Genomic DNA, 23,264 nt, shown 5'->3' on the forward strand with positions numbered 1-23,264 from the left:
AGGGAAGGAGTGACACTATTCAAATTGAAATATACTCATTAACTGAATCATATAACTGTAACCCCTCTGTAAATCACCTTTACCATAAAATAAAATAAAAGAGACTTTGCTGCCTGGGCTTGTCTTCAAATTGTGATCTTCAGATCTTTGCCTCCTGAGTAGCTAGAATTACAGGTACAAGCCACTTATGCCCAGTTTAATCTTTAGCTTCTTTTTCCTTTATCATGAAAAGAAAGAAAGAAAGGTAGCTGTTTAAGTTAATTAAGTTAGCTGAGAACATCTCTTGCAATTTTGGATATAAATCAATCTTTGTAATATTTAACTAAATGGATCAAAAAAATTACATGGTTGGATGCCAGTGGCCAACACCTATAATCCTAGCTACTCAGGAGGCTAAGATCTGAGGATCATGGTTTGATGCTAGCCCAGGCAGGAAGGTCCCAATCAATTAATTACCAAAAAAAAAAAAAAAAGCCACAAATGGAGCTGTTTCTCAAATGCTAGGACACTAGCCTTGAGCAAAAGAAACTCAGGGGCAGTGCCCAAACCCTGAGTTCAAGCCCCAGTCTGACACAAAAAGAGTTGGGTTTTTTTGTTTTGTTTTGTTTTGTTTTTTATGAAGGTCAGGCACCAGTGGCTCATTCCTGTCTGATGACTCCAGAGGCTGGGATCTAAGATTAAAGATTTGAATCCAGTCCAGGCAGACAAAACTACACATGCTTTTTTCCAGTTAACCAGCAAAAAGTCAGAACTGTAGGCATGTTCAAGTGGTAGAGCACCAGCCGTGACTATAAAAGCTAAGGGAAAGTGCTCAAGCTCCAAGGTCAAGCCCCAGTACCAGCACACAAAAAAAGTTAATGGAAATTAAACCAGTAGATTTACCTTTTGTGTTCAGTCATCTTGCTTAAAATGAGATGTTTGGCTTTTTATCTTTTCTCGCCCCATACAACAGGTTAGGAAATCACAGAGTGGCTCTCCTCTTGCCTTGCCACAAGTCATCTGTTCCGCAGGTGAATCAGAAAGATAAAAGTTAAAACATACCACTCCAAAACAGGCCTCTAGAATACCAAGTCCCAAAGGAAGTTTGTTTTCAAACTTTAAATGCCTGTTGAGGCTTTAGAGATCGAAGGAACAAATTTGAAGAGAAAGGATATTACTCTTCCCATCTGACTGGCTCCAGGGTTAGGAAGTTTGTAGGGTGATGACAAAAAACAGCTCCTCAACCACCATGCTCAAAACTTCTCTGGCCCACTGATGTCTGCATGATGTGTGCACAAAAGTTCTAGTCCCTTGGTAGCACCAATATTGGACTTTGATGCTCTAAGAAATTAGGAGGAGGTTTTGTTTAGTTTGGGTTTTCTGAGGCAAGGTCTCACTATGTAGCTCAGGCTGACTTTGAACTCACTATGTTTCATTGACTAGAATTCAGAAAGCCTCCTGCCTTGGCTTCCTGAATGCTGGAATTACAGTGTGTGCCAGTATGCCCAGCAAAAAAAAAAAAAAAAAAAAAAAACAATAAAAAATGTGTTTTTAATCAGACCACCCCTAGGTAAAATGGTGAAGACTTTTCTTTTGACAACTAGTTTCCTAGATCTGAGCTGGGAGGAGTTGAAGTAGAATCTGAAAGAGCAACCCCAGCACTGTTACTGGTTGTCCCATAACATCTACATCCCCAAGATCAGCCAGGAAGCACAGGATGGAAGTTGGACATTAGCAGGGCTGTATGTCCATAACTTTTAATGTGGCACCTGATGGCATCTCACCCAGGACTGTTTTGGTAAAATCCACATGACCTTCTGAGAATGTAGAATTGTTTATGTCTAGCAGATGTTTCCTGTGAAAATGAAGAAGAGCCTAAAAGGACGGTAGTAGTAAAGAAATCCATCATCACAAAAGGCCTAACTCTTGCTTGCTGCAAAACAGAAAAGGAAGTAAAGGATTTCATGAGGTCTTAAGAATTGCTGAATGCTGACAGTGACCTTATCCAAACTATTGAGTATATTAATTTTGATAATTGAACATGTGTTTGTTTCTATGTCTTCATTTCAGTTGTGTCCACAATACTGGCCTGAAAATGGAGTCCACAGGCATGGGCCCATCCAGGTGGAATTTGTGTCTGCAGACTTAGAAGAAGACATCATCAGCAGAATATTCCGGATTTATAATGCCGCCCGAGTAAGTGCTGGAGCCAGTATTGCTTGCTTCATTGTTTTCTCAGTCATTGAACTTGAGCTAGTCACTCTTTGTCATTCACTGTTCCAGAAATTTGTATGCCTCAGGGAACAAAATCTTAGGGAACTTATGTTCTAACAAAAGTCAAGTCTAACAGAAGCCATGTTAAAGCAGACATTATTCGATAGTACTTGTTACTCCATAACTGAAGGGAAGACTTTACTCAGCACCACGACAGAGCAGGAACCACTGCTACAGGGTCTTGCAGTGGGTGAGAGAGCTTCGGGCGCATCTCTGAATACAGCATGGGCAAATTGGGATGGAGAGCCAAGAGAAAGTGAAGGGAAATATCAGAGATAAGGGAGATCCTTGCTGAAGACAGGCCAGGGGGATCAGATATCAGGTGGGCATTATAAAAGCTGAGGAATCTGATCAGATATGGAGATATTTAAGGTAAGGGGAGTACTAAGTTGATTTAGCAGGGATTGCTAAAATTAAGCTTCTTAAATGTGCAGGAGGCCTAAGAGAAAGCCCAGGAGCCCAAGGAAAGTTTGATTAAGCAGAGAAGCTTACCAAAAGGCAGATGATAGCTGAGTGCCAGTGGCTCATGCCTATAATCCTAGCTACTCAGGAGGCTGAGAAATGAGGATCTTTGAGACTCGGTAGTTCAAAGCCAGCCCAGGCAGGAAAGACCATAAGACTCTTATCTCCAATTAAACATCAGAAAAGCTGAAAGTGGAACTGTGGCTCAAGTGGTAGAGCACTAGCCTTGAGCACAAAAGCTCAGGGACAGTGTCCAGGCCCTGAGTTCAAGCCCCAGGACCAGCACACCAAAAAAGGACAGGCAATAAATAATAGCTGTCGTTAGAAAGTAGTCCATTTATAGGAAAAGGAGAACACATCAGGGCAATGGTCAGGAAAGAAGCCAGTCCCCATTTTGAATAAATGTACCATGAGAGCAAAGCCGGGAGGATGGAGGGTGTGGCCATGCGCTATCTGGATAACTGCAAAGGCTAGAGCCCTGCCTATTCCTGGGGAGTTGTAGGTACTTTGGGATGCTGGCCTGAGTCCAGTAGGCAAAGGCCAGAGAAGTTCCTTATGGGAGGCAGGGAAGGGTTTGCTTGGGAAGAACTGGAAACCATTACAGGGTTGTTAGTAGACAAACCACACTGACATTTTCAAAGGAAGTTTCTGGCTCCTGCATTGAACAAACTGTAAGAGAAACTCATCTAACACACACCTGGGTAGGTGACAAGTGACAGTGTTAAAACAGGAGTGCTTATCACCCAGAAGGTAATAGGTAGTAGAGAGATTTATGTTCCAAGGTGGTACAGCCCGACCCAGTGAGTCAGAGTAACCCAAGAAATGATGGAAATGGCATTAACTGAACTGCAAAAGGCAGGTATCACAAAAATGGGGGCACAAGTGAAGAATGGATCAGAAGGTTAGTTTTACATATAGGAAGTTAAAGATGATTCTTTGAGCCCTAAGTGGGAATGTCAGATTGGTCTTGAGTCTATAAGGGTGACAGGAAACATCTTAACTGGAGATAAAACACAGGAGGAGGTAACAATGCTCGATAAGAAATGGCCTCATTTCCTTGCTCATGTAACTGTAACCCCTCTGTACAGTATCTTTACAATAAATATATATATTACAAATAAAAACCTTAATGATTATTGGTTATGCAGAAAATCCTGAGACTAAAATGAAATCAAGACAGAGAGAAGAAAAAGGGATCCTAGGACTGAGGCCAGAGGCTTCTTAGAGAAAGGAGGCTGCAACAGAGGAGAGCCAGCTGAGGAGAAGGAACAGGCCCAGGGAAAGTGCTGAGAGCAAACTCGCCTGCACTGAGCGCTGCTGAAGGCTAGTCCAAGTAGTTGTCATTATTCTAATGTCAGCGCAGGAACTCTGGTTTTTTGAATTCTAAAATTCTATTTAACTATGTCTAAAGATTAATTAAAACATTACTATCTTACATTTATGTCAATAAGAAAATGTAACATATTCATGGAAACACACATAGCCTATATCACACTAAGCTCAAAAATATGTACTCTTTAATTTACCTGTAATTAAAGTCACTTCCCCACATAATGCACAACGTGGTCAGTCTCGATATTATCGTTCACTTGGCTTTTACAAAATATAAGCATGCTGCTTCACTTTGGCTTGTCTGTGGCCTGTCATTTACAACACCTGGTCTTTTTTTTTTTTTTTATTGCTACTCGAGATTAAAAATCGTAACTCTTCAGGCTCATAGAAGCTGCCTTGATTATTTGGTGGCCAGACTGTTCTTTAATAATGTCCTGCTCTGATCTGAAGAAAAAGTAGGTGCAATCAGCCCACTGGAATTCAATAAAGAAAATATAATACCTGTTTTCACTCTCCTCCCTGATGGTTGTCTGGCTCTCTACAGCCTCAAGATGGATATCGGATGGTACAGCAGTTCCAGTTCCTGGGCTGGCCAATGTACAGGGACACACCAGTTTCCAAGCGTTCCTTCCTGAAACTCATTCGCCAAGTAGACAAGTGGCAGGAAGAATACAACGGTGGGGAGGGCCGTACAGTCGTGCACTGCTTGTAAGTACTTGTGCTCAGCAAAGCTCTTCTCAGAAGGACCAGGCAAGAGCTTAGCTCAGCTCTCTCCTCCTTTTCCCTTCCTTTGTTTCATTATAAATAGAAAAGAAGTCACACTGTCACTGAGGGCTCCATGAGCTTTCAAGAAACAAAATGAGCACATTTTGCACATTTCTTGGTCTGTTTTCTGTTTCTGTAACAAAGTACTTAAGACCAAGTAGTTTATAAACAATACAGGTTGTCTAACTCAGGTTTAGCAAGTTGGAAAGTCCCAAGAGTATGGACTTTGGCATCTGGTAAGGGCCTTGGTGCTGCATGCTAACATGGTGAGACAGAACAAGTATGGTAGCTCAAGTCTTTCTTCCTTGCTCCATAAAGCCACTAATGCCACCTAGGGGCCTCATCCTCATGACTTCCTACAATCCTAATAACTTTCCAGGGATTCAGCTCTACTATATGACTTTGAGGATTACGTTTACTACACATGAACTTTGGAGGGAGCACATTCAAACTATATAGCACAAGGCATTATAAGCATTGACCTTGTGATTGAGACAATCCCATCTAAAACAAAACAAAAAGCAAAAACCAAACTTAGAACACCTGGGTAGATGCACTGGGTTCCTCCTAGTTTGGAGAGCCAAGTATTAAGTCTTTTAAGGACGTTTTTGAGCTGGTTTTCAAACTGTTGGTAACTTGAAATCATCACTAGTTGTAGTGATTGCCTCACAGAAATCTACAAACGCTCTAAGAGCTCCCTTCTTCCCACCAAAACTGGTCTGTCCCAATATTTGGTAATTCTGGGTTATTGTGTTGGAGATTTCCAAGGAATTTTATCAGTCATAGGGCTTGAACTCAGGGCCTGGCCGCTGTCCCTGAGCTTTTTCACTCAAGGCTAGTACCCTACCACCTTGAGCCACAGCTCCACTTCTGGTTTTCTGGTGGCTAATTGAGATAAGAGCCTCATAGATGGTCTTGCCCAGGCTGGATTTGAACCATAATCTTCAGATCTCAGCCTCCTGAGTAGCTAGGATTACAGGTATGAACCACTAGCACCCAGTGTCCAAGGAAATCTTTATTTGCCTTTGTAAATTTTAGGAGAGATGTTTGCCAAAGAAAACATAGTGTTTATTGGGAGGACCAAGGATATTGGAGGAAGTTTTAAGAGGTTGGGCCTAGTGGGAGGGGTTACTGGGAGCATGCCCCAGTGAGGATGGTGGAACCCTGCTTTCCTCCATTTTCTTTTGCTTTCTGGCCATGAGGTAAGGGGCTTTACTCTACCACATGTTCCTACCATGATGTTCTGCTTTACCACAGGCCCAAATCAACCAATCTTAGGCTAGGCCCTCCTAAACTGTGACCCAGCATAAACCTCTCCTCTTTATAGGACTTGACCATCTTGGATGACTGTCTAACAAAGACCCACTGTCCTCACAGGCTGACCTCCAGACCAGCAGTTTTAGCAGGTGCTAAAAATATAAGAGCCTCTACACAGATGATTTCTACCCTCACCTATACATTGAGAGTCATTTGGGAGTTTTTGAACAACATGTGCCCTCAGGCCACATACAAATCAGTTAGATCTCAGTCTGGGGTAGAAGCCAGACATCAGTTCATTTTACAGCTTCTGGGTTATTTCCATGTGCGGTGGCAATGCAGAGTCACTGACTAAGGTGCCATGCTTTCCCCAGCACTTTCACCTGTGTTTTCTCACTGGCAGTGATAGGTAGCTAATCATCCAGCTGGAATTGGCTTCACGAAACAGGCAACTAAAAAGTCATAGCCGTTAAGCAATATGTTTAGAGAATTGCAGAAATGCAAAATATAAGCATATGCTACTGTTTAGAGGAGTTACTGTTATTAGAAGTACACCATGAGATCTCTTCCAAATTGAAGGCAAACTCTAAGCAGACCAGCCTGAATTAAAGTGGTGAAAGTGGGTGAAGGCACAGATTATTCACCACTCAGTGCCCAGATGTCATGCAGCATTAACCCCACCTGGAAGCCCTGAATTCTGCACTGATTCATGCCAAACCAAAATTCTCTTGGGAAGAGGCTGAGGAGCTTACTTGTGCCTGTCATCCATCAGAAGAGCCAACTTTATTGTCTATTAAGTGGTATATTACCTATTCACACTACTGTCCACCATTCTTTCTCTTGGGTACAGTGCATGAGAAACATCTCTACCTCATTTTTATTTCTCTTAAGTACAGATGTAGCCTCTAATGACAATGTAAGAGTTCACTGTAGTATGCTAACTAAACTTAGGCAGGAAAACAAATGACACTTCAATTCAGTTGTATTAGATTTGTTTGTTGGAGTTTTATTTTGTCTTGTTTTGTGGTGTTGTAGTCAAACTCAGGGCTTAGTGCTTACTAGTCAAGTACACTACCACTCAGCTAGATCCCCACCATCAGCTCAGTACAGATATTTTTCACATAGTTCTCCTGTGTCTAAAGACCTCCAGCACAAGATCTGGAAACATAATCCAGTACCTAGATCAGGAGATTTCTAGAAAAAAAAACTTTAATCCACAGTACTAAGTCACCAGGGGAGGAAATTAAGACACCAAGACAGTTGTAAGGGAATTTTTTTTTCTAAAAACCTTCAAATCCCATAACCCCTGGACAATGTTCTTCTCCATGAATCAGCTTTGACCCTCAAACTAAACAACCACTTGCTGCTCCATGTATTATCATTAACCATGGCTGTGTGGCTGTCATGGACAGTGGCAGATGTCTGTTGTTCTGTACTCCTGCCTGCCTGACATCCCTGTCCTTTCCTATGGGGCGGGTACCTCAGTGTTTTTTTGGGGGGGGGTAACAATTCACTCCCCACACAAAACAACCCATGGTCTTATCTTAGCATGAAGCTACTGTCTTCTCTCTTAGCATCTAGTTGGGCATAATACTTAGGCCCAGGAGGGTTGTCATTTACATTTCTAAATTTTTGAATAAGACATTTTAAAACTGAAGCTGGGTGCTGGTGGCTCACGACTATAATCCTAGCTATTCAGGAGTCTAAAATCTGAGGATCAAGATTCTAAGGCACCCTACAGTACACTCAGTAAAATCTCCTGAAACTCTGATCCCCAGTTATCCTCCAAAAGGCTCATGGGTCAAATGGTAAAGCATTAGTCTTGAGTGAAAAAGCCCAATGAAAGTGTGAGGCCCTGAGTTCAAGCCCCAGTAGAGTTTTTAAAACTAGGAGCCACAGAATTCTTCCTATTCAATTCTGGCTTTAACCACTGCAAAAAAAAATACGAGTACTAATTTTAAAAAAACAAGACAGGGGAAAGAAGAGTTATTAAAGCTATAACAAATAAGTTTAAGTTGCTCTTGTCAGTATTGTTCAGGAAAGAGTGTTTCAGAAACATTGTACTAATCCTCTTCAAGGTAAAGATTCGCATGGTGCAGCGCCACCTATTGGCTGAGAGCAGAGAGAATGCCTGGCCTTCAGAAGACAATGCTTGATAAGAAATGTACTCATTATCTTGCCCATGTAATTGTAACTCCTCTGTACGGTATTCTCACAATAAAAAAATAAATAATTTTTTTAAAAAGAAGATCTCTGCAGACACTTAAGAGTGGAATAGTGCCTTGGGTCACATACAGGCAGGGGATGCTTTCCTTTAGAAATGTTTTCCATCTTAGGAAACCAGAAAAAAAGGAGCTGAATTAAGATACTGCCATTTTGAGACTCAATGAAAGTAATAGATGTTGCTGAAATCAGATGAAAAGCTGATGGTGCAAACAAGGAAGCAGACTAGCAGTCTAGGGACAGGAAACAGACTAACAAGCAAGGGAGGAGTCAGAGCAGAACCACAGCTCCCTGCCACCCGATTTACAGCCTATTTCCCTGCAGCTTGATGTAGAGTGGTGGGGAGAACTCCTATTATAAATAAGAATCCTTGGATCATGGCCCAAAATGTGAAAGCACAACAAACCTTCAAGAAAACACCAGAGAAACTCTTTGTAAATGCAAGATTATCAAAGACTTGTTAAGAGAGACCAGAGCACACAAAACTATTCATAAAGAATATGGAACACTATAAAAACAAAAATAGTGGTAAATCGGATTTCATTAAAACGAGAACCTCCATCCATCAGGAGACATTAATATGAGAGCAAAAAGCAAGACAGGGAAGAGAATTTTGCACTCCATACATCTCAACAGTCAGGGCCAGAATGTCTAAGAACTAGTGCAAGTCATTAAACCAAGACAGACAAATCAATTGTTTAAACAGGCAAAAAAAAAAAAGGCACTGCATTTACAAGAAAGGAATAAGGATATAACTCAGTGGTAGAACCCTTGCCTAGCATGTGTAAGGCCCTTAGTGAGATCCACATTACTAAAGGGGGAGAAACCTATCCAAACAGCTATTGCATACTCAACACCATTCATTGTTAGGAAAATAAACCATTAAGACTAGGACTAACTACCACTACACGCCACCACAAGGGCTGACATGTCAAAACAAAACAAAACAAAAACAGATGATAGTACCAAGTATTGGTGAAACTATGGAGAAACTGGAACTGTAATTCACTGCTGGTAGGAAGTAACAATCATTAAGCTGTCTTGGAACTGTTTGGCTTTATCTACCAGATTATACATGCACATGCTATTGGAGCTCTTCTGTTCTAGATAAGTGACTACAGAAATGAGTTCTGTGTCATGGGGCTTATTACTCACAGGATTACTCATAATACCTACAAACTGGAAGCAGCCCAAACAATAGGTATTGGATAAGTGAAATCTTAGTAATATAAAGAAACAAATTACTGATACTATGCAGGGGCAAGTCACACAGATAACATTAAGTGAACTAAGTCAGATGTGAAGGAATACATACTGTGTAATTCCAGTTAGGCCAAGTTCAAAACAGAAATAATGTATGGTACCAGAAAAAGAAACAGAGATGGAACTGTCAAGTTTTGGCAAGTGATTGAGGCCCAGGAGGCTGACCATGGTCTGTGTTCAGATCTGGTAGAGCCAACATGGTGTGTTCATTTGATAAAATTAATCCAGAATCCTACTTACCGTTCATGGACTTGATTATAGGTATGCTATTCTTTATTTAAAAAGACGACATAAAAACTTCATTATGGACTGATCAAGCTAACATTTACAATAATGATCTACGATCATTGTCAATGCCCAATCTTAAAATTACAAAACAAAAACCAAATATGTTATGCTTCCTAAGGAAAATATAGTCATAAAGCACCTTTGTATGAATAAAGGGATGTATTTATCCATCTATTTGTCCAACCTGTTTCCTTTTCAAGTCCTAGTGCTAACCACCAAAGTACAGAACATATGGGATTAGAGAGAAACAGGTTAAATGCTCTCAGAGAAATATAATAAATGAGAAAAATGCAGAATGTGGAGCTCTCTACAGGACAGATACTCCATTTCTTCAACATATAAATTCCCCAAAATAAAAGAACAGAAAGGAAACCTATAGATTACAGTAAACTTATCTGACATACCAATCAAGTGTAATGTACAAATTTACTTAAACACAGAGTTAAGCAATTATAAAAAATCTGGAAAAATTGAACACTGGCTATATATTTGATTATATTAACACAATAATGTTTATGTCAGATGTAATAACAATATTGTGTTTAAAAATAATTTGAGCCAGGTGACTTATGTCAGTAATCCTACCTACTTAGGAGGATGAGATCAATATTGAATTTTGAAGCCAGTCCTGGCAGAAAAGTCTGAGAGACCTCATCTACCAAAAAATAACCAGCAAAAAACTGGTGGAGGCATGGCTCAAGTAATAAAATGTTAACTGAGCCAGCAAGTCAAGGAAGTGCAATGTCTTGAGTTCAAAGCCCAGTTGTGGTGAATGTAAAGGTTGTTTAGCTCCATGGAAAAAGAGATTGACCCCAGAGTGGGAGTAATGAAAGTAAAAAGTACAAGATGAGCCTGAACATCTTACAGTTCTAGAAAGTAAAGAAAAGCTCAAAAGAGAACAGAGGTGCGAGACAAGAGCATGGGAGTCAACCCAGTGGCGCTTCTAATGGCCAGATGTGGAACAGTTTAAGCCATAAAATATTGGTGACATTGGATTTTGGCTTCTAGAATAAAATATTACTGTAAATACTTACATAAATAACAAAATCAAGAATACATTTTTAAATGGGTACAAAAGACTGCTCCTTCTTGTGGTAGATGTTGAATGAGGAACGGAAATACAAAGTCAACACTGGGCAGGTAACACAGTCAAAGGTTCTTGGAGAGGAGCACCCCCAGTGGATGAGCAAGTCAAGTAAGCAAACCATTGTGGAGAAACAGTACATTTACATAGTCCCAAGGAATCTTTCCTCATTATTACCAAAGAGAAAAATGCATTGACAAAAAGAAAAATGATCACTTAGTAGTAAAAACAATCGGCAGGCATCATGTTGTGAGCAAGGAAGACATTACCAAGAATACGATCAACATCACAAATCCCTTCAAGGATGTAATTTCTCTTCTGTGGTTTTCTTGCCAAAATTCTTGGTCTCCCTTAAGACATGGCCAATCATCAGACATCAGACATCTCTCTCTGTCCCTCTTTTTTTTTTTTTGGTGGTACCAGAATTTGAACTCAAGTCCTCACACTTGCAAGGCTGGCACTGTTACCCAAAGCCATGTCTCCAGCCTTGATTTTTGCTGGTTATTGTCACAACTTGCCGCAACCAAGGACTAGGTTACCAGATGTTGAAATTGAGGTGTGGGGCACCAAGGGCCTGAAGCCTTCGGCCAGCTTCTGGTGCCCCAGGTCCTTTTAGCAAGGTATTTATCGAGTAGGGTACAGGGGTATATGTGCTGAAAGTGAGGTATCAAAATTTCCTGAAATCACCAGTACGAACATGTGATATAATCTTATTCAAGTGATCAGTGACTTCCTTATCTTAGGAGGTAAAGGTAAGCACTAAATGTCTTACAATTTGCATAGACTATTGTCTATCCCCTAGCTCCCAGAAAGTTTGGGGTTGAATTAGCCATCACCCAGGATAGATATCTGAATTCCTATCAAACCAGGACTGACTGACCTTTTTTTTGTATTTAAAGATTATAAAATTGGGTTATTGCAAAAGAAATTCAAGAATAACCAGTTAAATTCTTACCCCCATGCTACCCAATACAAGCAAGAGACTTTACCCCTTTTAGGTCAGGAACCAAGACGCACAAAGAAGCCTGCTTGCAGGCTGTTACTGGGAGAGAGAAAACAGGGTAAGGAGAATGTTGAGGTAAATCTGCCAGGGCGGCAAGGGGGGGAAGGCTACAGATGTGGCCCTGGGTCTATGGGAGAGACTGAAATTTTAGGAATGCCTGACTGCCTTTAGTGACAGCAGGATGCAAGGTAAGCCTTCACTGAAGATCAAGCTGTTCATCAAGTTTTATCCTTGTCCCACACACTCTCCAGAGCCCACTCCTACCTTCCCCTTCCCCCACCCCTCAGCTAAAGCTACTCTGCCCATAGAAAAGATGCAATCTTAGCTGGGCTTACTGTTGGATGCAGCCCCCATCTCCCCACCATCCATATTCTCAGTTCTGTGCTGCAGGTAGAATTTCATCACTGTTTAAATCCAGTGTCTCTGCATAACCACCATTCCTTCCCCCCCAGACTTCATTCAGCACTGAATCTTTTGGCTACTTTTTAATAAAATCCTTAAGAGTCAATTACTATGAAAGATCAACCAAGTGATCATTATATATAATACAAAAAAAAACAACAACACCACCTGATTGACCTTTCAGGAAACACTCAGCATTCTGAGAGTTCATGTTGGGAGGAGGCTTTCCTAACTGCCAGTCCTTTCCAGTCTCACAGCTCAGCTTTTTGGGCTCTCTCACAGGTTATTTTAGATAAGGGTACATGTGTGTCCCTATGTCCACCTCTTCATTGAAATGGGGTCTTTTGGGCCCAGGCTGGCCTCAACTGTGAGCTTCAATTCTCAGTGTTGCATAAGTACTTTCTACATCCTGTCTTCTACATTCTACATTCTGTGCTCTGTATTTTGCAAAATAACCAATTAGACCTCTTCAACAGCATCAAAGTCAGGAAAGATAAGGAAACAGGAAGAACTGTCATAGATTGGAGGAAGTTAAAGAAACATGACAGCCAAATGCAAGATGTGGTTCCTGGGCCAGAAAAAGGACATTAATGGAGAGCCTGGTGGAATTTGACTGCAGTCTATGTTATAATTGGTAGTATTACAGTACTGTTAACCTTACTCATTTTGATTGTGTGCTGTGGCTCTATACATATTGATAACATTTTTATCTCATAGAATAAATAAAATATTATTATGTTCATATCAGGGAAGTTGGTTACATAAGGAAAATCTCCGCACTATTTTTGCAATGTTCCACACATCTAAAATGAGCTCAAAATATTTTTTATTTAAAAAGAACCTTCATATTTGTGAGATGGTGAAATACTGATGGATTTTTTTTAAGGCCAGATATGTCTTTGAATATAACCCACATTTGTCACCAGTTTTCATAGCAGACATCCGATGAAATGTCTGTTGTGGAAAGTGGGTTGTAGGCTCTTTGTATAAAAATTAATAAGGCACAGTATCAGATAACATAATCTAGGGCAGAGGCAAAACTAGGAAAGGTCCTCCAGGCAGGTGAACAGTGGAGCACACACTTGAATACCTTATTCCCTTTAACTAACTGACTTGGCTCAGGTCCCAGTGGATCATTCACATCCTGATGGAGGTTTTCATCATACCTAGTTCTCCAGTGTTTATACCACAAATCTCCACAGATTATGTGCAAGGCGCCTTGCAAAGGCCAACGTTGTCTTACCATCTAATTTCTTTCTGACAGGAATGGAGGAGGCCGCAGTGGCACATTTTGCGCCATCAGCATTGTCTGTGAGATGCTTCGACACCAGAGAACTGTGGATGTCTTCCATGCTGTGAAGACACTAAGGAACAACAAGCCCAATATGGTGGACCTTCTGGTAGGATGCTTCTCTGTCCTCCCCCTGGGGCATACACTTATTAGCACAGAACGCCATTCCCTTGTCCTGAATTAGCATAGGACTTGTCTGAATTAGCATAGGCCTACAGTTCCTCTCCCCTGAGGGACATCCCTGAGCATGGGTCTTTGCCCCTTCTTTCGTGAGAAATGGGACATCCCTGTACTAGCACAGGTTTGTACAACCCTGTGTTGATACTGATAAAGGAAGAGACTCATTTTCAAAAACATAGCATAATGCTTTGCTCAAAGGAATTTTCTGCCCTTTTTTCACTTTTCTGTCTCCTCTCCTTGTTTTTTCACAAGAAGACTGTCTCAGCTTGTTTAAAATGAAGAAGTAGTTGAAACTCACAAGTGAACATCCTTATTAATTTCCTTTCCTGGCAGCGCCTTCCACGTGGCTAAGCACTTATTCTTTACTGAGAAGAAATAATCATAGCACACAAAATGCCAGATTTCCAAATTATATATTTTATAAATAGCTTAATCGCCTAATATTTATCAAAGCTGTGAATTTTAGTTTGACATCCAGAATATTGCATTTAATTATGGTGGCCATATCTGAGAAAAGGATTAAAGGAGTTGAAAAACAAAGAACGAGGTGCAATTATTTTCTTAGACTATTTCATGAAATCCTCTTTTTATATGGAGCTGTTGAAATGCCAACCACAGTGACTCAAGAATAGGAGAATAGCTTCAAGGAGGCAGTTTTTGATTAGGTTTTTGTGTTTCTCTGTGAGAGAAGGAAGGATCTGAAGGAAACAGTAAGACTAATCCAGGATTGAAGCATTAGCCTAGGGAAGAGAGGGGGAGAAGAAATGGCCAATGGCTGCCAAGCTCAGAAGGCCTGGGTTCTAGAGCCTACAGTACTGTAGGGATACAGAGGAGCTTAAAAAACTAAGATAAAGGAATCCAGCTCAAATTTGTAATCCTAACTACCCAGGAGGTTGATATCTAGAGGATTAGGGGTCAAGGCTTACCAAATTAGAAAAAGTATATTCGACTCCATCTCTAAAATAATCATCAAAAAAGAAAGATAAGGATATAGCCTAACAAGTGCAAGACCCTGAGTTCAGACTTTATCACCAACAAGTATATAAGAGGACTAAAATACCACGATTCAAGCTGAAGTTGAGAAAATACTCATGGTCCCCTAGTGTAAGTTGAAGAGTCACTGCACAAATATCTGCAACTGGGTAACAGGAATGACACATGACAGCCAGCTCTGGGTGTCAAGTCTTCTTACCACAAGCTATTCTCCAGGGGCACCCACATGCATGTCTTATGCTTGAAGAGCCATTCCACTCTCAACAAGCCTGGTGCTGGCCAGGGCATATGGTGGATAAACAAATAGCCCTCAAACTTGTGTGCAGTTAGCATATTGGCTTCTGTGGCAAAAGGATTGTGTTCCCCAAACTGCTGCCCTATGAGAAGACTAAACAAGGGTAGGTGGCCTTGGGTACATTAACCTTGCATCGTAAGTGTCCTTGAATAAGTCCTTGGGTTTGAGTTGTGTAAATTAAGGGGATTAAGATACATGTGGAAATGTTTTGGAAAGAGGAGCGAGATGGTTATTGGCAGCGTAGGTATCTACTAGGCACTGTGCCTTCCCAGCCTGAGGAAGCCAGTTATAAACAAGCATCAAGGGAGATACTGACAGCTAGCATTTGCAGTATATTCAGCGTATGACAGTACTGGCTCTGAGTCCCCTGTACATAGTAACAGACTTCATGTAGATGAGCTAAAAGGCTGTCTTGTGTGGGCTTCAGTAAAACCAGCCAAGATTATCTCCCTTTCTGGAATACCACACAAATATTAAAGGTTTCAGTCTTCTGGGCAGCAGGGTTGAGGTTTTATTTTATGCCAGTACTGAAGCTTGAACTTAAGGCTTCACTTCTCATTTGGCTTTTTCACTCAAGGTTGGTACTCTACCAGGGCCTGTTAGGCTGGAACACTTGAGAGCAAAGCTATCTGGTCAGTGGGAGCTGTCTAAAGAACTTTATAAAGAACAGATAAGGCTGGCAGATGATGGAATTGAAATCTCAGGCTGTGAAACTCAAAGGCAGATCTGAAGCATCCAAATTTTGGTTGGTACTTAGTCAGAGCTTACCTTGATGTGAAAAAAGGAGAGTCATTTCCCTCTCAGTAAGCCTGAGTTAAGGAGATCATTAGAAGCAGACCCGCCAGGCCATTCCTCTAATGGTTCCACTGTTGCTTTCATCACTCAGGAATTTTTATGGGCAGAAATAATGGGACTCTCTCCAAATCAGCAATGCAGAGTATGGGACGGGTGATTCTTCATGAGATAAATGGAGACTTAGCTGACTAGACCAGAGGAAGCTGGTGGTTATCACCAGAAATTATACAATAACTTAGGAGATTTTTATCATCATGAGTTTTTTTTTCCTTTTTGTTCACAGTCAAAGGAAAATTGATATCTTTCACTGACACATAGTAATTGTACATATCTAGGGGATCGCATGTGACACGGTATCATGCTGTATAATGGTCGCTAGTGTTGAGAACATGTCAGAACCTCTTTACTCATTCTTCTGAAGTCCTCGATTTCTGTCATAGTTCTCCAGCCGTGCTGTAGAGTATCAGAAGCCACTTCTCCTACCCAACTGTACCCTGTGCATCCATGGGTAATTCTGATAGAGAAAACTGATGTTCAGATCGCTGAAGGTTAGCCCCAGTTTTAGGATAAGGTCAGTAGCTGAGAAATGTAGGAAAGTTGTGAGATTTCCTAAGAAAATAACCTGCTAGATCTGTCATGGGACTGTGAATAGGATAATAGATGATATCTGGTGATGTTGTGGGGGGGGGGTCACATTGCTCTGCTCTTTTTAGTGCGTTTGAAGCTCCTGGAATTGACTAAGAGCTTGCCGTTTGTTTGGTTTTTGCCTGGAGGTCAGGGTAGTAAAGTCTGGGATGATTGCTCTGGGCATAACAGGCAATCTGAGTCCTGAGCAAGGAATGTTGGGAGCAGCTGAGAAAGGCAATGTGCTGAGTCTTGTGATTTATGTCTTCAGGGGGGTGTTCTGGAAAGCTCTGGGGCAGGCTTCTGAGCTAGCCAGTGAGAGAGCATAGTGGGATGGGGGACAAATGCTGGTCTAGGACCCTCTGGGTCTCCTCATACTACCCACTGGGTACAGACCTGCTGTGGCCCCTTCCAGCTGGAACTCAGAAGTGTGATGGCTTGCTTCCAGTCTTTTGGGAGGAACACAGGAAGGTCAGCCTGTCTCTCTCAATCTCCTGTGGTGGCTCTGCTGTTTTTAAGTGGCACCTGACTTGAAAACCTGTCTATTCATTTGGAAGCCTAACATTCTCAAGGGAGATCCAGAAGACCCTGAAAGTTGATTTCTTCAAATTCTATATTTTGGGGGCTTTGGAGAAAAGCCAGTAGATTGCCAGGAGGGAAAATGATTTAGAATATTAGATTCGATTTTTTTTTCATCTAGCAGAAGCAGCTGCATTTGTCCCTGACCCTTTTTCAGCCTGGCTTCTAAAGTCTCTATCTCTTCAACCCGCCTTAGTTAGGTCCCATCAAAGACATGGGTCCCCAGATGGCAGACCACAACAGCCAGCTTTGTAAAATGAAGTCCCTGGGTCTTAACGGCTTTGAAGATGTGACAGTCACATGTAAATGTCTGCTTCCCAAGAGGGCACCTTTCACCTTTGACCTCTTCACTTGTCTTTGAGGTTCACAAGGCTCTGACTCAACAAGACACGGTTTCCCCCAGAAAGGAATGGAAGCTTCTAAAGGCACCATTCAGCCAGCCAGTTAGTGAATGGCTGATCTACTCCTACCCCCCTTATTTTGTGCTGGTACTGGGTCTTGAACTCAGGGCCTTGTGCACTTGCTTGTTTTTATTTCCGATTGATGCTCTACCACTTGATCCATGATTTCATGTTCAGAATGGCTGATCTCATCATTCTTCCCCAAATACCTCCACTGATTTGGCAGAGTTGCTCTAAGGCAAATACAGATTCTGATCCTCTGACTTTGAGCTGTGTCAACTAATGCCTCCTGACTATTAAAATGCAAATAAAATTCACCCAGATCCCTAGGGGATGTCCAGGGCACTTCTGGAAACTTCAGGGTTTCTTTCTTTCCTGGATCCTCCTCCTCCATATTAGAATAACTTTGCACCAAGCACTCATACCTTTGGATAGCTTTGCTTCTTCTCAAGCAAAGACCATTTCCCATCTAACTGGAACTCTGGCCTGTGTGTCTTTGTATGTAACACACTACGGGGTTTAAAGATGCCCATTCTATAAGTCAGAGCCTTTCTCACTTCCCTCTTCTGCATGGAGTTCTGAAGTTCATGAAGTACATCCTTGTTCCACACCAGATTGTGCCACACAAGGCTGTGAGGAAGGCCAGGCTAAGCACAGAGCCCCTGCTCCCTACACTCAATTCATGCCCACAGCTAGCTAATGTCACCCAATTTGGGAAGATTTAGGACCAAGGCATAAATTTTCTGTTTTCTTTTTTTCCTCTGAAGCATGGGGATAGCTCATGTGGCTTAATTATAGCATTCAGAAGCAAGTAAGCTGACAGAAGAAACCGCAGAAGACAGGTCTGTACCTGGTGATCAAGTATAATCAGTTTCCAATGTAGGGAGATTTCAGGCATTTACCCAGGTGCTTGGAGTCAGGGACACGGCAATTCATGGTCTTTCTTCTCCTTCCCCTTATTTTTCTGATTCACAAACCAGTCATCACAGAATCTATGGGGATTGGCAGCTTGCTTGGGAGGGATAAGACAGGAGAGGGGGAATTCATTTTGAAAATTACAGTCATGTCTGAGACAAGGCAACTTTGGCAGCTTCCGGGCAGCCTTGAAGCTGAAAATTCCTCCAAGTCTCTACCTTGTGCGCTGCCTGAGGGCCAGAATCCATAGGTCCCACTCTCGCTAACTGATCTTTCATAGCAGTCACTGAAATTAATGGCAGTTAGGCTTGTCCAAAGTCAGTTTTTTGCAGTGAGGGATTTGATTTCCATAAAATAATCATCCCAGTGATTCGCAGAAACAAGAGAAATGGTTGCAGCATTAAGTGGCCTATTTGTCAGTGTGGCGATCTGACAACATGGCCTTTTAGAATTTTGAAATTCAAATTATGTCTTGTAAATGCTCCAAAAGTAAGAGTATCCAATCCTAAAATAATAAATGCTAAGATGTGAATCAGAAATATAACTTTGCTTAGGGCAAGTAATAGTTCAAGAGTAGAAAGAAATAAAAGGAAGAAAGAGAGGGAAAGGAGAAGAGGAGGGAGGAAGAAAAGAAGAAAACAAAACAAAATGGAAACTTTTATATAGAGTGCACTAGTTAGGGTAGATTGGGAAGGTTCTTGCTATTTGCAAGATGAGAAAGTTTAAAAATTATTCACTTGTGTCATCAGCTTTGCTTTAAAAGCCAACTTTGGTCAAACTTCATAAGATTCCTAGGTTGACAAGGCTAGAAGGGGCTGTAGATGTGACAGACCTATTTTACAACTGTAGGAGTACCGTATCTCAGGACCTTGGGGTCCTGCTCAGTACGGAGCATTCAGACAACTGAACTCACGTTTCACACAAAGCTTGTTCAATCCCAGTCCCACCTGAACTCCTGACTGACATAGGAAGCAGGAATCACAGCATGAAATGGGTAGTGTCTTTCTCCTGGTAATTTTTATAGCAGCTTTATTGAACTAGAACTCAAATGCCATAAAATTGGCTCTTCTAAAGCATCCACTCCAGTGACTTCCACTGTATTCACAGAACTATGCAACCATCACCACCATCATCAAATGTATAACACTTCCATCACCACCAGAAGCCCCTTACATGATAGCAGTCATTCCCCATTACTCACTCTTCTGTTCTGAGAACCAACATCAGTCAACATTCAGTGTTTATAACCTTGCCTATTCTGGACATCTTGCACAAATAGAATCATACAATCTGAGACCTTTGGGGCTTAACTCCTTTCACTCAGCATGATTTCAAATTCATCAAATTTATCTATATCTTTAAGATAGGAATCGTTAGAAGGAATCGTTAGATCAATTCAGCAGGAATAAATAGTAATTGTAAATCTACATGCACCTAAAATCAGATCATCCAGTTTTATAAAGTAAAAACTATTAGCACTAAAGGGAGAGATGAGCTTCAGTGCAATACTAGTGGAGAGTTCAGTATCCCATTTTCAGAAATGGCAGGTCATCTAGACCAAAAAATCAACAGACACTAGAACTAACCTATAATATATGAACCGGATTTAACATATATTTATAGAAAATTCCACCCAACAGAATAAACATTCTTTTCATCAGCACATAGAACTATCTCTAGAAAAGACCATATACTCCATCACAATGCAAAACCACATTCAAAATTGAAATCTAGTACCTCTTCTGATCACAATGGAGTAGAATGAAGTCAACAAGAAAGAAAATTTTAGAAATGATATAAATGCATTCAGATTGAACAACACATTATGGAAGCAACATCATGGATGAAATTAAAATGGAAATTTACACTTTTCTCAAAGCAAATGAAAATGGAAACACAACATAACAGAACTTGAGTTCAATAAAAGCCATACTAAGAGGGAAATTTACAGCAACTAAGTAAATACTTCCAAAAAAATGAAGCTCAGCAAGGTGCCTCAATCCTGTAATCTTTGGTATTTGGAGGGTAGAGATTGGGAGACTGCAGCTCAGGGCAGCCTGGGCAAAAAGAAGTCTTCATTACTCCATCTCAACCAGTGACTGGGCACGGTAGCACATACCTGTCATCCCCAGTGATGTGAGGAAATACAAGTAGCAGGATCACAGTCTAGGCCAAGACAAAAAGAAAGATGTTCAAGGCTTGGCTCAAGTTTTAGAACACCCGCAGAGCAAGCATGAGGCCCTGAATTCAATTCCCATACTGAAAAAATTATATCCATATCTGTGTATATCTATATATAATATATACTTCAAACAAAATGGACCAAACCCAGAAATAAAGATTACAGTAGAAATAAACAACATGGAGACTAAAAATAGAAATGCTCTTTGAAACAAGAGTTGAGTTTCTTTTAAATTGTAAGCCAGGTAACAAAATCTTTTGTTAAACTAAAAAAAGAAGATACAATAAAAAAAATCAGAAATAAAAAGGAGGCATTACAACCAATACCAGAGAAACAGAAAGGTTCGTTAAGGATTATTATGAAAACTTCTAACAGTAGGGAAACCTGGTAGAAATGGACAAAGGGGACTAGTAAGTGCAACCTTTAAAGCGTTTCAACCTGTCTTCATGGGCTCTTCTTCCACCTCTTGAGTTCCCTCAGATTGTTGATGCATAGGTAAATGTGAGGACAATTTTCCTTGTTATTTCTGGAACACTGGATCTTCCCAAAATACCAAATGTTCAGAAGCCCAAGTTCCTGATATTGGGACTAGCAGCACATATTTTATGTAACCTAGGCATAGTTTTTTTTGTATGCTTTTGTATACTTAAATTTAATCTCTAGATAATTTACAGGACCTAATACAATGTAAATACTATATAAATAGTGGTTATTCTCTAATGTATAGAGAAATGTATCATAATAACCTAATAAAGCTTACATAGTCAGTACAGAGAGAATTCTTCCTCTTTTATTTGCTTGTTATTTTGTGTTTTATGTGTACATGTGCATGGGTATGTGCATGTACTAAGGTTTGAACTCAGAGCCTTGTGCTCTCACTTGGCTTTTGTCCATGCAAGGTTGGTGCCACACCTCCATTTCTGGCTTCTTGCCTGGTAAACTGGAGATAGAAGTCTTACTAACTCTTCTGCCTAGGCTAGCTTCAAACCTTGATCCTTAGATCTCTGCCCATAGGATTGTAGGAATCATCTATATGTATCACTAGCACCTGACCCAGACACATTTTTTCAAATATTTTGAATTAAAAGTTGGTGGTATCCAAGTATGCAGAGCTCAGTGATACAGAAAGGTAACTGTATGTGGCTTTTGGTGGTCCAGGAGTTCTAATGAGCATAGATATCAGAACATGGCTTTTAGGGGAACCTCTGTGAACAGCGAATATACTTAATGTTTAGAACGATGACTTACTAATTGGGTCCTAATTCAGATCCTTATCAATTTGATTTCTTCTAATTAAGACCCTTAACTGTATAACTGCCTGAACAGAAGCAGTGTTTAGATGGTACAAAGCTGACACCATTCTTTATCTGTTTTCCAGGATCAATACAAGTTCTGCTATGAGGTGGCTCTGGAATACTTGAATTCTGGCTAATGGCATCCGCAGCTCTGCGCAGAAACCTTTCCTGCCACAATGCCAAGATGTCCAATGGTATTTGTGTAGATGAGATGACAATTTCTCAGTATGCTTATTTTGCTTTGCATAATTGGCTCTTTTTAAGAGCCCCAGAAAGTGTTTATAAAACTGCTTGCACTGCCCAATTCCCAGTAGTGCTGCTGCCTGACAGAAACACACACAGCGCACAGTCATCAGACACTGTATTCCTCATCACAGGCCTGTGAGCACGGTGGAGACATCTGGTCAACTGAAGAGCACAATTATATTCTTATGAAGGAATTTGTACTTTTGGGATATTTTTTTGTGGCCCGTGATCCTTTGTCATTGTTACAGCTGAGTGTATGTTTTTGTTCTGTGGAGAATGCTACCTGGCATTATGATAATATATTATTTTTAGTTAATATTTGTATTTTAACATGTCACATAAGCTTCTGTAGCTTTTCCAGGACTAACAGATAAACATGTACTGAACAAAGATATGTTCGATGAGTGGTCGTTTCTACCAGATTTGTATTGTTTCCAAGGGAAAAGCTTAGGAGGACTCAGTTCAGAAATGCAACATGGTCAGATTTACAGATCCAAAGCTTTTTCCATTTGTTGATATTGTAAATACTTTTTGATTTCATCAAATTATTTATTCATTAAAAAATTTTTGTGAAGCAGAGTGACAGTCATTTTTATTAAGCCCTGAAAATCATTCGACTGTACAATGTTACCTTGTGTTAATATCTCAACTCAATACATGTTGACCCCTGACCAGTCATGGTATATTGCTGAGGGTGCAGGCTGCACCCATCACAAGAACAATTTGGTAACAGAATCTAAGATGCTTTTGCAATATGGAGGCACTGAAAGTATGAACTATATTTCCCAGAATCCTATTCTCTATTTTCCTAGTTATAGTGAGCCCCAGGAGTCATTTACTACAAGATGTAGAGGGCAGAGTTAAAGCATCTATAGTGTTTTGGGGTTTTTTAGATTTAAGTAATTGTACAAAGGAGTTCCCATTTAACAAAGCAGTTTATGATTACAATGGATCTTGAACAATGTTACCCCTTTCAAATTCTTACCTATCCCTCCCAACTTTCCCCTTCCCTTGCTTTTTAAAAACTTTGTAGGATATACAAATTGAATTATTTTTATACTCAGAAAGTAGAGCAACTGCTGCCTCTTACCCACAAAGTTGACTGGCAGGTATGTTAATTGTCTGCTTGAGTATCC

General features: G+C 40.7%; 1 protein-coding gene across 13 annotated transcripts in view; it reads left to right on the forward strand.

Annotated features, from left to right (window-relative positions):
• The window catches only part of Ptprm (protein tyrosine phosphatase receptor type M), an 832,110-nt gene extending 809,403 nt beyond the window's left edge, over window positions 1-22,707 (forward strand). For all 13 annotated transcript variants that reach the window (XM_070029553.1, XM_070029556.1, XM_070029555.1 and 10 more), the window contains 4 exons: window positions 2,050-2,175; window positions 4,592-4,755; window positions 13,597-13,732; window positions 21,966-22,707. In XM_070029553.1, coding sequence (XP_069885654.1) covers window positions 2,050-2,175; window positions 4,592-4,755; window positions 13,597-13,732; window positions 21,966-22,019 — 480 coding nt within the window. In that variant the 3' untranslated portion in view covers window positions 22,020-22,707. The remainder of the gene's footprint in view (window positions 1-2,049; window positions 2,176-4,591; window positions 4,756-13,596; window positions 13,733-21,965) is intronic.
• Window positions 22,708-23,264: the final 557 nt, after the last annotated feature.

Source organism: Dipodomys merriami, unplaced genomic scaffold, assembly GCF_024711535.1.
Source record: "Dipodomys merriami isolate MVZ:Mamm:240054 unplaced genomic scaffold, mDipMer1.0.p SCAF_2, whole genome shotgun sequence".
Classification (NCBI taxonomy): Eukaryota; Metazoa; Chordata; class Mammalia; order Rodentia; family Heteromyidae; genus Dipodomys; species Dipodomys merriami.